This window comes from Staurois parvus, unplaced genomic scaffold (genome assembly GCF_062004578.1).
Source record: "Staurois parvus isolate SC_StPar_1 unplaced genomic scaffold, SC_StPar_1.0 ptg000202l, whole genome shotgun sequence".
In the NCBI taxonomy this organism is placed as follows: domain Eukaryota; kingdom Metazoa; phylum Chordata; class Amphibia; order Anura; family Ranidae; genus Staurois; species Staurois parvus.
In genome coordinates this window covers 2,609,316-2,625,268 of record NW_028317998.1, presented here as the reverse complement: position 1 = coordinate 2,625,268, position 15,953 = coordinate 2,609,316, and the positions used below count along the sequence as shown (strand labels likewise).

At 41.6% G+C, this 15,953-nt stretch overlaps 1 protein-coding gene across 1 annotated transcript in view; it reads left to right on the top strand.

The window, feature by feature from the left end:
• COL4A5 (collagen type IV alpha 5 chain) overlaps positions 1–15,953 on the top strand; it is a 260,346-nt gene that overhangs the window by 218,383 nt on the left and 26,010 nt on the right. The window contains exons 42-46 of the mRNA XM_089678281.1: positions 10,356–10,489; positions 14,129–14,201; positions 14,620–14,691; positions 14,820–14,939; positions 15,684–15,782. Coding sequence (XP_089534407.1) covers positions 10,356–10,489; positions 14,129–14,201; positions 14,620–14,691; positions 14,820–14,939; positions 15,684–15,782 — 498 coding nt within the window. The remainder of the gene's footprint in view (positions 1–10,355; positions 10,490–14,128; positions 14,202–14,619; positions 14,692–14,819; positions 14,940–15,683; positions 15,783–15,953) is intronic.

The window sequence follows — 15,953 nt, the reverse complement described above, 5'->3', positions numbered from 1 at the left end:
CAGGATTCCCACTGACAGCTGAATGTAAAAGAAAGAAAGAATTGCTGGCAATTAAAAAATAATAAAAAAACGGCGTAGGGTCCCCCCTCCCATCCATACCAAGCCCTTCGGGTCTGGTATGGATTTCGAGGGGAAGCCCCACGACAAAATGAAAAAAAAAAATGGCATGGGGTCCCCCCCCCAAATCCATACCAGACCCTTATCCAAGCATGCAGCCTGGCAAATCAGGAAAGAGGGGGGCGAGAGTGAGCCCTCCCTCCTGAACCATACCAGGCTACATGCCCTCAACATGGGGCGGTGCTTTGGGGACAAGGGCCTCTTCTCCACAACCCTGGGCTGTGGTTGTGGGGGTCTGCGGGTGGGGGCCTTATCGGAATCTGGAAGCCACCTTTAGCAAGAGGGCCCTAGATTCCGCCCCCCCCCCCCATATGAATGGATTTTGGGGGAGGACCCACACGCCAATTTTTTTTTTATTTTTGCTGTGTGGCTTCTCCTCAAAATCCATACCAGACCTGAAGGGCTTGGTATGGATGGAGGGGGGACCCCACGCCATTTTTTAAAATTATTTTTTAATTGCTGGCAATTACATTCAGCTGTCAGAGGGAACCCTGCTGACAGCTGAAACATTAATGCATGCTTTTCACTACTACAATACTGCATGACTTGATAAAATAACTCATGCGGTATTTTAGTATCCTTTTTTGTGGATTCAAACAGGTTTTTTTGTAAAAATGCTATGCGGTATCCTACCACATACTCGGATGCAGTAAGATACCGCTTAGCGAATTGTGAGCTGGATATGGACAAGCCAAAAAAAGCATCTAAACGCAAATGCGCATAAACGTGGTCAACCACGTTTACAAGCGTTTACAAGCGTTTGATACGCTAGTAAAATCTACTCCTGAACGCGATTTTGTACATAGACACATAGGAAAACATAAAGGAGAGTTCAGGGGCTGCTGAAAAAAATGCTCAACAGCTCATGAACGTCACTTTAGCAGCTGCAGTGTACATGAGCCCTTACGTTGATAGAACATATGTGGACCAGGCTCAATGGCACACATTGCCTGTACACATGGATGCTTGCCGAAAATCTTTTACTGATAGTGGGGCATGCTAATGAAACATTGTTAACGCTATTGTTAATAAAAAAATGTTGTGGATACAGCATCAGGGATATAAATTACCGTACTTCTAGTAAAGCGTGTCCTATGTCCTGCTTCTACTTACAGTAAAAAGTTTCCCTCTACTGATGCCATGATCTTCTGGCATTGCGGGGTTAAGATTAGCGGCTGCAACTATGAAGCATTGCCGCTGCTTGTTCTTCCCTTTGTCCTCTCTTGCCCATTTACAGAACTCACAGTATTCTTTGCCAGAATGGAAAAAATTCTATAGATTTGCCCATTGTTGTGCACTGTCAATCAATAGCAAGATGAACCTGATAGGGAGCTAGTCTCTCAGTTTCTCATTAAGCTTCACCCACATTTCCCAGATATGGGCATTGCCGTATTTGGGTGATGACATCACCACTATCCCCTTTTTTTACATTTAGCTTTCAGCAAGAGAATCCCCTTGCTGACAGCTGTATGGGGCCGGGGATTGAGCCCACATACATGACAACATCCGAGCACAGATATGCTCCACTCTGAGTGCTGGAATACCTCTGTACCCTAGCACAGGGCTGGCCCTAATTACCTCCAGTTTTCGAGGAAACTATCGCTATAAAAGTCAGTTCCCCATCAGGCTCTGCCTTCACCAGCTACAAAACTCTCTCGGCCATGCACCTGCCAGTGTGATGAGCATAGCAGCTGGGGACAGAGGAAACATAAAATATTGACAGATTTGTTGGATCCCTGTGTGACACTGTAATCACTTTATATAATATCACCTGTGGAGCTATCAATAAAATCCAGACATGCCCATCACATAATAAAAGCAGAAAAGATGTGGAAGTGTTTCACTTGTTGATCACTGAGATTCACACAGTGTTCCATTTTGTAATGTCAGACAACATCTTATTGATTGTTATGGACAAGATTTTTTTTTAACCTTTCATCTGGTTTAATATTTCACTATTCTGCAAGTAAATCTAATCCCTTACTGAATGACATTTAAATTGCCAAAGTAATTATCCTTTCACCTTTTTTATCCTTTGTTGGTCTTCAGTGGTGCTGATATCCCCTAACCTCCTTTTGCTACTTCTTGCATACACACACTCTAGTGCTAGCTGCACACAATTTCTCTAGGTCAATTTTCTGATAGTACAAGTGATTGGCCATACCTGAGCAATGTGTGTCTGCTTTTATGCCCCTTTCACATGGCTGATTTGTTGGGATTGCCGGATTCCTCCGGTAAGAATCTGCAGATTCTTGCTGCTGGAATGACCGGGTTGTGTGATATCCAGTGGGCGCTCACCCCATTTAAACTAATGGTGGGTTCACAACGACCACTGCTGATCACATGCAGCTGCACACAAAGTGATTAGCTGCGGTTTGGGACAGATGTGTGAGCATAGATGCAGCTGAATGCATCCAGGCTCAAACATCTTTTCTAAACCACAGCTATATGCTCTGCGTGTGGCTGCATGGGATTAGCAGCGCAGATCGCATAACTCTGTAACTACAGCAGCAAGAATATGCATATTCTTGACAAAGGAATCTGGCGATTGCAACAAATCAGCTGTGTGAAAGGGGCCTTAGATTCCACTAAAGATACATACGACATGGTGGTAATTGCAAGAGTACTGTTGTTTGCAAGAGCACTGTTGTCGCCTCATAATAGGAAAATCCTGAACAAGGACTTTCATAGCAGGACCACCTAGTATTCTTATAATAAAAGCTGTGTGTTTGAAAAGATTGAAAATAACTTTTAAAAGTACATTAACATGCTAATACTTATATGAGTTTTTAGTGATTTACTGTACTTAAAGTGAACAAAATTACCAGTTCCACATAATACACCATAAGCAACAAAGACACTGCTCAAAAAAATCAAAGGAACACTTTTTAATCAGAGTATAGCATCAATTAAAGTCAATATTGATCTTGTCAGTTAACCACTTGAGCCCCAGAGGATTTACCCCCCTTAATGACCAGGCCTTTTTTTGCTGTTTGGCGCTGCACTAATTCAAATGATAATTGCGCGGTCATGCAATGCTATACCCAAACAAAATTTACGTCCTTTTTTTCACACAAATAGAGCTTTCTTTTGGTGGTATTTGATCACCTGTGCGCTTTTTATTTTTTGCGCTATAAACAAAAAAACCACGAAAATTTTGAAAAAAAACAATATTTTCTACTTTCAGCTATAAAAAATATATCGTAAACTCAAAGTTAGTCATAAATTTAAGCCAAAATGTATTCTGCTCCATGTTTTTGGTAAAAAAAATCCCAATAAGTGTATATTGATTGCTTTGTGTGAAAGTTATAGCTTCTACAAACTATCGTATAGATGCTGTAATTTATGCCTTTTTTTGCTATACAGCGCTGCACTAATTCAAATGATAATTGCACGGTCTTGCAATGCTGTACCCAAACGAAATTTACGTCCTTTTTTTCACACAAATAGAGCTTTCTTTTGGTGGTATTTGATCACCTGTGCGCTTTTTATTTTTTGCGCTATAAACAAAAAAACCACAAAAATTTTGAAAAAAACAATATTTTCTACTTTCAGCTATAAAAAATATATCGTAAACTCAAAGTTAGTCATAAATTTAAGCCAAAATGTATTCTGCTACATGTTTTTGGTAAAAAAAATCCCAATAAGTGTATATTGATTGCTTTGTGTGAAAGTTATAGCGTCTACAAACTATGGTATAGATACTGTAATTTAGGCCTTTTTTTGCTATACAGCGCTGCACTAACTCAAATGATAATTGCGCGGTCATGCAATGCTGCACCCAAACGAAAATTACGTCCTTTTTTTCACACAAATAGAGCTTTCTTTTGGTGGTATTTGATCACCTGTGCGCTTTTTATTTTTTGCGCTATAAACAAAAAAACCACAAAAATTTTGAAAAAAAACAATATTTTCTACTTTCAGCTATAAAAAATATATCGTAAACTCAAAGTTAGTCATAAATTTAAGCCAAAATGTATTCTGCTACATGTTTTTGGTAAAAAAAATCCCGTGCATTAGCGGGCAAACTGGCGCTATCTAGGAGGGGCGCTAACACTATCGGAAGTCACCAGTGACACTAATACAGTGATCAGTAAAAATCTGTTCACTGTAATCAATGACACTGGTGACAGGGCAGTGAAGGGGTTAACTGGGGGGGGGCGATCAAGGGGTTAAATGGGATTTCTGGTGCACTAGCGGGCAAACTGGCGCTATCTGGGAGGGGCGCTAACACTATCGGAAGTCGCCAGCGACACTGATACAGTGATCAGTAAAAATTGGTTCACTGATCAGTGACACTGGTGACAGGGCAGTGAAGGGGTTAACTGGAGGGGGGGGGGTGATCAAGGGGTTAAACGGGATTACTGGTGTACTGGCGGGCAATCTGGCGCTATCTGGGAGGGGCGCTAACTCTATCGGAAGTCGCCAGCGACACTGATACAGTGATCAGTAAAAATCGGTTCACTGATCAGTGACACTGGTGACAGGGCAGTGAATGGGTTAACTGGGGGGGGGGAGATTAAGGGGTTAAATGGGATTACTGGTGTACTAGCGGGCAATCTGGCGCTATCTGGGAGGGGCGCTAACACTATCGGAAGTCGCCAGCGACACTGATACAGTGATCAGTAAAAATTGGTTCACTGATCAGTGACACTGGTGACAGGGCAGTGAAGGGGTTAACTGGGGGGGGTGATCAAGGGGTTAAACGGGATTACTGGTGTACTGGCGGGCAAACTGGCCCTATCTGGGAGGGGCGCTAACACTATCGGAAGTCGCCAGCGACACTGATACAGTGATCAGTAAAAATTGGTTCACTGATCAGTGACACTGGTGACAGGGCAGCGAAGGGGTTAACTGGGGGGGGGGCGATCAAGGGGTTAAACGGGATTACTGGTGTACTGGCGGGCAAGCTGGCGCTATCTGGGAGGGGCGCTAACTCTATCGGAAGTCGCCAGCGACACTGATACAGTGATCAGTAAAAATTGGTTCACTGATCAGTGACACTGGGTGACAGGCAGTGAAGGGTTTAACTGGAGGGGGGGGGCGATCAAGGGGTAAAACGGGATTACTGGTGTACTGGCGGGCAATCTGGCGCTATCTGGGAGGGGCGCTAACTCTATCGGAAGTCGCCAGCGACACTGATACAGTGATCTGTAAAAATTGGTTCACTGATCAGTGACACTGGGTGACAGGGCAGTGAAGGGGTTAACTGGAGGGGGGGGGCAATCAAGGGGTTAAACGGGATTACTGGTGTACTGGCGGGCAAACTGGCGCTATCTGGGAGGGGCGCTAACTCTATCGGAAGTCGCCAGCGACACTGATACAGTGATCAGTAAAAATTGGTTCACTGATCAGTGACACTGGTGACAGGGCAGTGAAGGGGTTAACTGGAGGGGGGGGGGGTGATCAAGGGGTTAAACGGGATTACTGGTGTACTGGCGGGCAATCTGGCGCTATCTGGGAGGGGCGCTAACTCTATCGGAAGTCGCCAGCGACACTGATACAGTGATCAGTAAAAATTGGTTCACTGATCAGTGACACTGGTGACAGGGCAGTGCAGGGGTTAACTGGGGGGGGGGGCGATCAAGGGGTTAAACGGGATTACTGGTGTACTGGCGGGCAATCTGGCGCTATCTGGGAGGGGCGCTAACTCTATCGGAAGTCGCCAGCGACACTGATACAGTGATCAGTAAAAATTGGTTCACTGATCAGTGACACTGGGTGACAGGGCAGTGAAGGGGTTAACTGGAGGGGGGGGGCAATCAAGGGGTTAAACGGGATTACTGGTGTACTGGCGGGCAAACTGGCGCTATCTGGGAGGGGCGCTAACTCTATCGGAAGTCGCCAGCGACACTGATACAGTGATCAGTAAAAATTGGTTCACTGATCAGTGACACTGGGTGACAGGCAGTGAAGGGTTTAACTGGAGGGGGGGGGGGGCGATCAAGGGGTAAAACGGGATTACTGGTGTACTGGCGGGCAATCTGGCGCTATCTGGGAGGGGCGCTAACTCTATCGGAAGTCGCCAGCGACACTGATACAGTGATCTGTAAAAATTGGTTCACTGATCAGTGACACTGGGTGACAGGGCAGTGAAGGGGTTAACTGGAGGGGGGGGCAATCAAGGGGTTAAACGGGATTACTGGTGTACTGGCGGGCAAACTGGCGCTATCTGGGAGGGGCGCTAACTCTATCGGAAGTCGCCAGCGACACTGATACAGTGATCAGTAAAAATTGGTTCACTGATCAGTGACACTGGGTGACAGGGCAGTGAAGGGGTTAACTGGAGGGGGGGGGGGCGATCAAGGGGTTAAACGGGATTACTGGTGTACTGGCGGGCAATCTGCGCTATCTGGGAGGGGCGCTAACTCTATCGGAAGTCGCCAGCGACACTGATCAGTAAAAATCGCTTCACTGATCAGTAACACTGGTGACAGGGCAGTGAAGGGTTAACTGGAAGGGGGGGGGCGATCAGGGGGTTAAATGTGTCCTAGAGTGTTCTAACTGTAGTGTAGTGCTTGTGTACTCACTTTTTGGATGTCCTCTTCTCTGTCTGGAACGGAATGTGTCCAGGCAGAGAAGAATGACATCATATCCTGCCCTGTGTATGTCAACACAGGACAGGATAGGACAGGGACCGATCATGTGATTTCAGCCAGAAATCACTGGCTGAAATCTAATGATTGATCCCTCCTGGATCAAATAGTGTCACCCGCGGGTCGGCGGGAGCGCGCGCGCGCGCCCCCTGCCGGCGAAAGTGTCGGGAGCGCGGAACCCGTTTTTAAACGTGGTTTTGCGCTCCACTGCCGCCCTGCACACGTATATACACAGTGGCAGGGCGGCAAGCGGTTAAGTAGCAGAGGGGGTTGTTAATCAGTTTCAGACCCCCCCCCCCAAAACAGGAATGGTTTTACAGGTGGAAGCCACTGAAATTTTATTCCCTACTCATCTTTTGACTGTTTTTCACTAGTTTTGCATTTGGCTAGGGTCAGTGTCACTATTGGTAGCATGAGGTGATACCTGAACCCTACAGAGGTTGCACAGGCAGTCCAACTCCTCCAGGATGGCACATCAACACGTGCAATTGCCAGAAGGTTTGCTGTGTCTCCCAGCACAGTCTCAAGAGCATGGAGGATATTCCAGGAGACAGGCAGTTACTCTGTGGACAGGGCCATAGAAGGACCTTAACCCATCAGCAGGACTGGTATCTGCTTCTTTGTGTAAGGAGGAACAGGATGAGCACTGCCAGAGCCATACAAAATGACCTCCAGCAAGCCACTGGTGTGAATGTCTCTGACCAAACAAACAGAAATAGACTTCATGAGGGTAGTCTGAGGGCCGACGTCCTCTAGTGGGCCCTGTGCTCACTGCCGGCACCATAGAGCTCGACTGGAATTTGCCATTGAACACCAGATTTAGCCTCTGGTGCCCTGTGCTTTTCACAGATGAGATCAGGTTCACCCTGAGCACATGTGACCGATGTGAAAGGGTCTGGAGAAGCCGTGGAGAATGTTATGCTCCCTTTAACATCGTTCAGCATGATCGTTTTGGTGGTAGGTCAGTGATGGTCTGGGGAGGCATATCCATGGAGGGATGCACAGACCTCTACAGGCTAGACAATGGCATCATGACTGCCATTAGGTAGCGGGATGAAATCTTTTGACCCATTGTCAGACCCTACGCTGGTGCAGTGGGTCCTGCGTTCCTTCTGGTGCACAACAATTCCTGGCCTCATGTGGCTCGCAAGTATGCAGGCAATTCCTGAAGGATGAAGGAATTGATACCAATGAATGGCTCCCACCCTTGTCTCACCTAATACCAATAGAACACATCTGGGATATCATGTTTCGGTCCATCCGATGCTACCAGGTTGCACCTCAGCCTATCCAGAAGCTCAGTAATGCCCTGGTCTTTGATCTGGGAGGAATCACCCCAGGACACCATTCATTGTCTCAATAGGAGCATGCCCCAACTTTGTCAGGCATGCATATGAGCACGTGAGGACCATACAAACTACTGAGTACCATTTTGAGTTGCTGCAATGAAATTTCAGCAAAATGGACTAGCGTGCTGCATCAAGTTTTCACTTTCATTTTTGGGGTGTCTTTGAATTCAGTCCTCTGTAGGTTGATCATTTTCATTTTCATCAAATGGTGAGGCAGCCTTACATTCTTAACACATTACCCAGTCCATATCAGTATAGATATCCAGCATGATATTTTTCCCCATTGAGATCTGATGTGTTTTCAAAGTGTTCCTTTAATTTTTTTGAGCAGTGTACTTAACTTGCCTACACCTCCATGCCACTCATATCCATTACCAGACTGCCTGAGATTCCTGTGTAAGGTTAGACTCACCCAGACGTTCCCCACATAGTCTTGGGAGTGTGGAGAATAAGAGTTTGGCTTCCCATGGTCTCTTCTGTGAAGTGAACTGGTTTTTTAGATTAGCAGGATGAATGCAAAGCTTCATTTTTTTATGTTTTACCATAAGACTGTAATAAGTTCTGCTGATGAGTGGTAGTCTTCTTGCTTGAACTTAAACATATTTATGCATGAAAATGTGATAAATTACCTGAGAAAAATGTTGCATTTGGGAATTCAAACAAAGAATAGCTGATTGGGAAAAGGGCAAGAGTGGAGATCTCTGGGGATGTTTTTTTTCTCTATCTGCTAAAGATAAAGAACCCCTTTAAATAACTCATTATTAACCAAATTTGTGGAAAATAATTTATCTTTTTTCTTAGTAACCTCAACAGTATCTTTTTGATGAAATGGTTTTGGTAAATACAAACGCTCTAATGTCCATGTTCCAATAAAGAGACATAGAAATGAAGAATGCAATGTTGAAGCAGAACGAATTAATAAAACTATTGATAAAGAACTAAATATTCGCATCAAAATAATTTAGATCTGGTTGTTACTGCAATCATTAAACAGATACAAAATACAGCATTTCAGGGTAACTCATATTGGAGATTCAAATTGGCTGCATGACTTTGGACAGATAATACGAATTTCAAATCTGTGCATTTAAAAAAAATTTTCCTATTAGAAAATATAGTGTAATGCAGCAACACATGTTTTGTGGTTTGTAAAACATGAACAACAATGAGAGAAAAAAAAAAACTACCGTTTCTAGAGATAAAATGAACAGTGACAAATAGCAACAAATTGTCTCTGGGTCAGACTGACTTATATTACAATAGCTACATTGTTCAAAGCTGTTCAGGATTCAATCCATACAATATACTATACCCTAATGCAGAATACTTAAAGCAGAAGTCAATGCACCAGACTAAAGGCAAAGTTCAGTACGTGTATAAAAAATATCTTACAAAAATAAATTTTATAAATTCTAATAAAAGCAGGACACATGATTCTGCGGGTCTGTTTTCTATTTCAAAAGATGTAGCTTAGGAGCAAAGGTGGCTGCAGAGGGTCTAGCTGATAAAATATAATGTGGTCACATAACAAAGGGAAGCAGTTTTCTTTACGGAACATTTATGACACGTTAAGGCACTCTGTGAGTTGGGTTGAAAGGTGAAGGGTAGGGATGTCACTGAATGCTTTTGCCTTCAGTGTAACAGATAGAGCCAGAATCACCACAATTTTATCCTGGTGCCAGCACTACAAGCATAGAAGTAATTACCCAGGTCAAGCTTGAGGCTTAGTGCATGATATATTAAAAATGCTACTTACGTGAAAGGTTGACACACTGATTAGAGCTGAGAAAAACATTTGCCTTGACTTCTACTTTAAGATGATGTCAGCAGTGCCATGCCTTATCTGAACATTTGCTACAGCACTGAAATACAGTAATACACGTGAGCACACACACCTGTAACATTTTCATTGTATTATAATGGTATCTCATTCAGATTTATGTCATATGTAATCCAATCTGTCAGAACATTTTAATCTGACCCACTTCATATGGTAATCTGGTATATACTGTATGTATTGAATTATGTATAACCCCTAAACTGAAATTATTTAACATTCAATGTAAAACAAACCACTGGACAATGGTAATGCATTCCAGCCATAGACCATATCCATATCTGAAAAAATAGTATGAGGGCAGTCACACAGTCACATTTTATGCTAGTAGTAGTGAAGTGAAATATGATCAGGTAGCATGTAAAAAGATATACAAGCAGATACAGTATCTGCTCATTTCTTCACATTAAATTCCCTCTTGTGTGAGTCTAACTTTTTATTCTTAATGCTACAAAGGTACACCTGGCCCAGAAGGACCCCGTGGCCCCCCTGGCAGTACAAGCTTCAAAGGGGACAAAGGAAATCCTGGTATACCTGGACAGCCTGGATTTCCCGGACCTAAAGGGGAACCAGGAATAGCAGGTGTTCCGGTAAGCCTCTTTATTCTTTTGCTGTACACATGTACAAGATCTGAATGCAAAGCTATTACTGCAACAGAATGATGTTCTGTAGTGTTTTGTATATATTTTTAGTATTTCCTATTATGTTCATGACTAAAAATATTCCTTTACCCGGGAAAATATGCAGTATCGTATATGAATATTTCATATTTTCTATTTGCAGCCAGCAGGTGGTGCATTTAAAGCTTTTCTTTTCCACTTCTACAAGTTATTTTACTGATGTGCTTTGAAAAGAATGGTGTAAATTGTTCTCCTGCTGTTCCACTCTGTTCACATCACACAGGCATATAAATTAGTTGGGGGAATCATCAGGGAGAGGACAAGGGGGTCAGCTGCCTTGGGCACAGTGAAGCAAGGGGGCAGAGAATGGACATGGGGCAGTAAACCTATTCTACGGCATGCATTAACAGTTGGGGAGAGGGTGCAGTTCTGCATCCTTACCCTGGATGTAAGATGAACTTGTCCCGATACTGGGAGTCATACTCTTTTCCACTGCTAGCTCAAAATGAGTCATGTGGATCATGGATTTGACATATGCAAAATGTCTTGGAAGGAACCTGTATTAAATGTGTTTAAATACAAATAAAATAAGTTTATACATTTATATAATACAGCCTCCCATGCAGTTTATCTTGAAACTTCTACCAATATAGTCATCCCATTCATATTTTGTATCATCTATTAATTAGTTTAGGATACATTAGTTTAAAGCTTAACACCAGACCAAAAAAGACACAAATTATTAGAGCTCTGTAATCATTAAGTCATGTCACAGACTGTAGCAAGCCCAAGATGACCTGGGCTCAGAAGAAGTGGGTTGAATGATGCAGACCATTAGACTGAGGACATCTAACAGTAGAATAAAAGTACTGCAGGGGAAATCTTTGGATTGTAGCTGACTACTGTAGCAAAACCCATGTTTGTTATTTTATCATTTAGTGGGCTCTTCTTTTTTATCCTTTTATTTTTACAGCTGTGAAAAATAAAATTATACTTTAATTAAATATTGTTCCAATCAATAGTCCAATATTCTACCAGTGTAATAAATTATCTGTTTGTGACACCAGGATGGGCTATTTTTGGTGTGTTGGACATCCCTGGCAATAAAATCTCAAAAAGCTGTTAACAATTACTATTTTCTCTGTGCTCGTCAAGTAGGAAATATTGTGCCAATGATTTTATTCTGAACCTCCATCTATATGCTTATTGTTGGATAGATTAACCTTTGTGTTTACAAGGAGTTGATACAGGCACTTTTACAAAAAGAAACACATATAGAAAAATTATTTTAAATGCTAAACATAAAATAGACAGTTGCTTTAAGTAAACTTAATGATGTCTAACCAAAGTAGTGGTTAATGATCCTTCACTTATTGTTCCATGTATACATAGATCCAAATAAATGGGCTCTACTTAAGGGGCGCACCACCAGCCACCACCTTCTCATCCTACCTACTCTTTTCCTTTTCCATCTACCATTCTCGCTGTGTTATATACAGTATCTTTGACATATCGATCACTCTGTACATTGTGCTGAATGTTACTTCTGTTGCAAGATCTGCCTAAAAGTTCAAATCTAGGCAAACGTTTTGGGGTTCTGGGTAGAGAAGGAAGGGATAGGACTGCTGTTGGACTTTTTTTCTTGTTTGTAACTCCACTAGGGAGATTTTGCTTCAAATACTATTGTCATTGTGATGACAAAACCAGGTCAGCAACTAAGCTGAAATCTCTTTAATGGGGATGCCCAGAACAAGAAAAACTAGAGAAAGGTTCTAACCCTACCCCTTGGTATCAAAAACAAACAAAAAATATTGGCTGGAGTTGGGCTTTAAGGAGGAAGGGTTTAACGAACATCAATTGACCTAATTGAATCAACATTTAATAATTGTTTAATTACACTGGTTCACGAGATAAATACAGTCCTATATGCACATCAAGTAAATGTGTGGGATTCTTCAAAAAGTACATTTTTAGACTTCAAGATCATTCAGATTGATAGCAGTAGGCTAGAAATAATTAAAATATAATGAGGAAATTAATGTGTGAATTTAAATTTTGACCAAACTGTATATACACTTTAGGGTCTTTACCTGATGGTACATGGTTCCTTCCACTCGTTTTATCTTCATCACTCACTAACGTATGTTTTAGAGACTATAATAATTTTGGAGACATGATGCACATTTGATGGGTCCATATTGAGCAGATTTTGGACCAAAGTGTTTAAAACTAATTCCATCTTTTACATCATGTTACTTCCGTGTTATTAAGCACCTTCTTTTGGTCTCAGCCCTCTCAAAATCTCCATTTTCTTTATTTGATACTGTGATCCAGTTTCCTTTTAGAGGGTGATTACATTCATTCACTATGGTCCTATTGTAGGTAGGAATGTAGGTCACTCTCTCTTGCTTCTCCCAAGATGGATTATTGGATTATAGACTGTGGGGTTTGTAGTGTGCATAGACCACTGCTTATGACCGCAGCTTCAGGAGCTCATGGAGGACATTACAGTGTGGCAGAAAAACATAGTATATTATTTAATCAAAAATGTACTATGGGGTTATTGAATTGTGGATGTGTATTGATTATATTTGGAGAAAAGGGATATTGTTTACTGTCACTTTAAAGTGACACTAAACTCTGGTTTAAAATAAAATCGAATCAAGTATGTATTCTTAACTTTAAAAAAGTAGCTTCTATTGTCCTCAACCTCCTCCAGATCTCCAGATCTCTTTGTTTTTGCTGCTGTGATCTGATTTCCTGTTAGCAGGTGGCTACATTTGTTCTCCATGCTCCCACTGTATGTTGGAACTTAGCCACCTTCTCTTGGTCACTCCTGAGATGGATGTGAACTAGGAACTATGGGGTTTATAGTGTGTATAGACTGCTAATTTTTAAATTAGTGATGGAATTACCGTAATTATATATAAATACACTTATGTTTTATGGAGGTTTATTATATTCCTCTAGATCATTTAGTGGATGGTCTTTTGATTGTTTTAAACCCACCTAACTATGTACAGTATTTAAATTGCTTTATAAATTGTTGGCACTATATAAATACCTGTAATAGATAATAAATAAACTATGGCCTGTCTAGATACACTTTCGTATAAATATTATAAAGCTTTTGTGTGAACATACATCCCATTGACACAAACAAGCTAACTGTTGTTCTAGGAATGTTCCTGTGGCTTGACTCTTATGTGCAGTTGAGTATGATAAACTGGAGAACATGGGGGTGATAGTCTACAGCTGTTATGAAAGTAACTTTATATTGCGAATCAACTTTTGCTTAGCTGTAGAATTAACTTATTATGTATTTGACTTTTAATGCCAAATCCACTTTAGTTTTGGATGTATGCAAACCCTACATCAATTTTAGATATATTTAAATACAAAAGCTAGAGTTGTCACTATCTGGCAGTGTTATTTGGTAAGCTGAGATGAACATGAAAGCATTGCTACAAATGTGAAAATGTGAATTGGTCCATTAACATATTAAAATAAATAAGACTACCACAATTACCTTGTCAGTGCTCATAATTTAATCCAAGGGAAAGGAATGTAATTGTTTATTTATTTTAATAATTATGTGCTTATTTACAGGGTGATTCTGGAAGACCAGGTTTAAATGGAATGAAAGGAGATCAGGGAGTTCCGGGCGTCCCAGGATTCCCAGGTAATATTAATGGGTCTCTGGATGGGCATGCAGATTCGGTAACATCCCTGAGTATGCCTAGTGTTCAAATATCATGATAGAAATATTTGGCCTAGAAGACAATGGCCTAGGCCAAACATGAGAAACACTAAGCTTAATTTGAACAGCACTCTATATAAGCCTTATTATATGGAGGAATGTGATATTTTAATCCCCTTTTAGATCTTCTGTATGTGTTATTTATACGAGTCGTCTGTTAGAAGCAGACAAAGACAGGTGCTGAGTTACATTGCTCCAAGTCTTCCCAGTTCACAAGAGGCTGTAGCCCGCAGCACAGTCACATGTACATTGCATCTCCTGTTGTGGCTATTAATACAACATTAGGATAAAAGAGATGAAAAGTAACTGTAATCATGTTCTGCTCTGTTGTATTTTACAGGTATGAAAGGGCCCAGTAGTCCTCCTGGTCTGGCTGGCGCTAAAGGTGATCTAGGTAGTCCAGGTCTTCCAGGTGAGAACTTTAATCCTATATTATATACTGTGGCCATTATCTCCTTATATTCATATGGCCTTTTTCTAGAGGACAAAGCAGTCATCAAATACCGAATTATACATACGTTCTATTTTCATGATTAACAGGTCTTCCAGGACCACCTGGTCCCAAAGGTGAGATTAAGACAGTACAAGGACCACCTGGACAACCAGGGCGACCAGGAAACACAGGACCTCCTGGGCCACCAGGCACCCCTGGATCACCAGGTAATGCTTTGTGGGATATCAACTAATACATTCCCCTAGAACTGTATTTTTATGTTCACTTTACATCAGTGTCGTTAAATTATTATTCTTAAATAGGATCCCTGTGGCAAGACTACTTTGGCATCCCTGCTGATTTAATCATAATTTATAGTACTTGTCAAAATGTTTTGCAAACTCTGCATTCCCTTTACCCAAATTCAGTCTGATGGAATTGGCTGTAAGTGTGAGCTTTTTTAGATACCCAATAAAAGGACCATTTACGCATACAGTGCTGGGAAATAAATACAACTAAGTATGGATTATCCCCTGTATATTTATCTGCTTGCAACAGTGGCCAATACAAATTGAATCCATCTTTTGGGTCAAACTTGTTTCATTCTAATTTAGGGTGGGGACATTTTTACAATTGAAGGACGCCTGCAGTAGGTATATACAGAAACTACTTATGCTGACCATTCTGCAAATATTAGTTCCTTGGCCGTTATGCAGATCTAATGGCTTAAAAACTTTCTAGGACGCTGAATCTGAGCAAGTATTCATATAAAGACTTCTGACTTCTGACCCAATCTACATGTGTGTTCTGGGGTAGTAACTCACAAAGTACTTAAGCCAAGTAACAGGAGTTAAGCAATGGCAGCCCCCATATTTCTTTATGACTGCTTTCCTGTAACTCAACTGATCAACAGGTATAGTTATTACTTTGGATGGAACTTTATGCCATTTATTATTATTTTCTCTTTCAAGGTCCTTTGGGACCATCAGGTGACCCTGGCAGAGATGGACTTCCAGGATTCGAAGGGCAGTTAGGACGCAAAGGTGACAGAGGTTCACCGGGGCAGCCTGGTAAGTTTTTCCTTATATTGTTGGGCATTACATTGTATAGTAAATATACACTAACCATCCTAAACTGCAAAATCATTGCTAATATTTAGCTGATGGTTCTCTGCATACAGATTTCATGGCTTTTTCATGACAGTGTACGTATGAACAGATAAGTAGAGGGACCAGCAATAC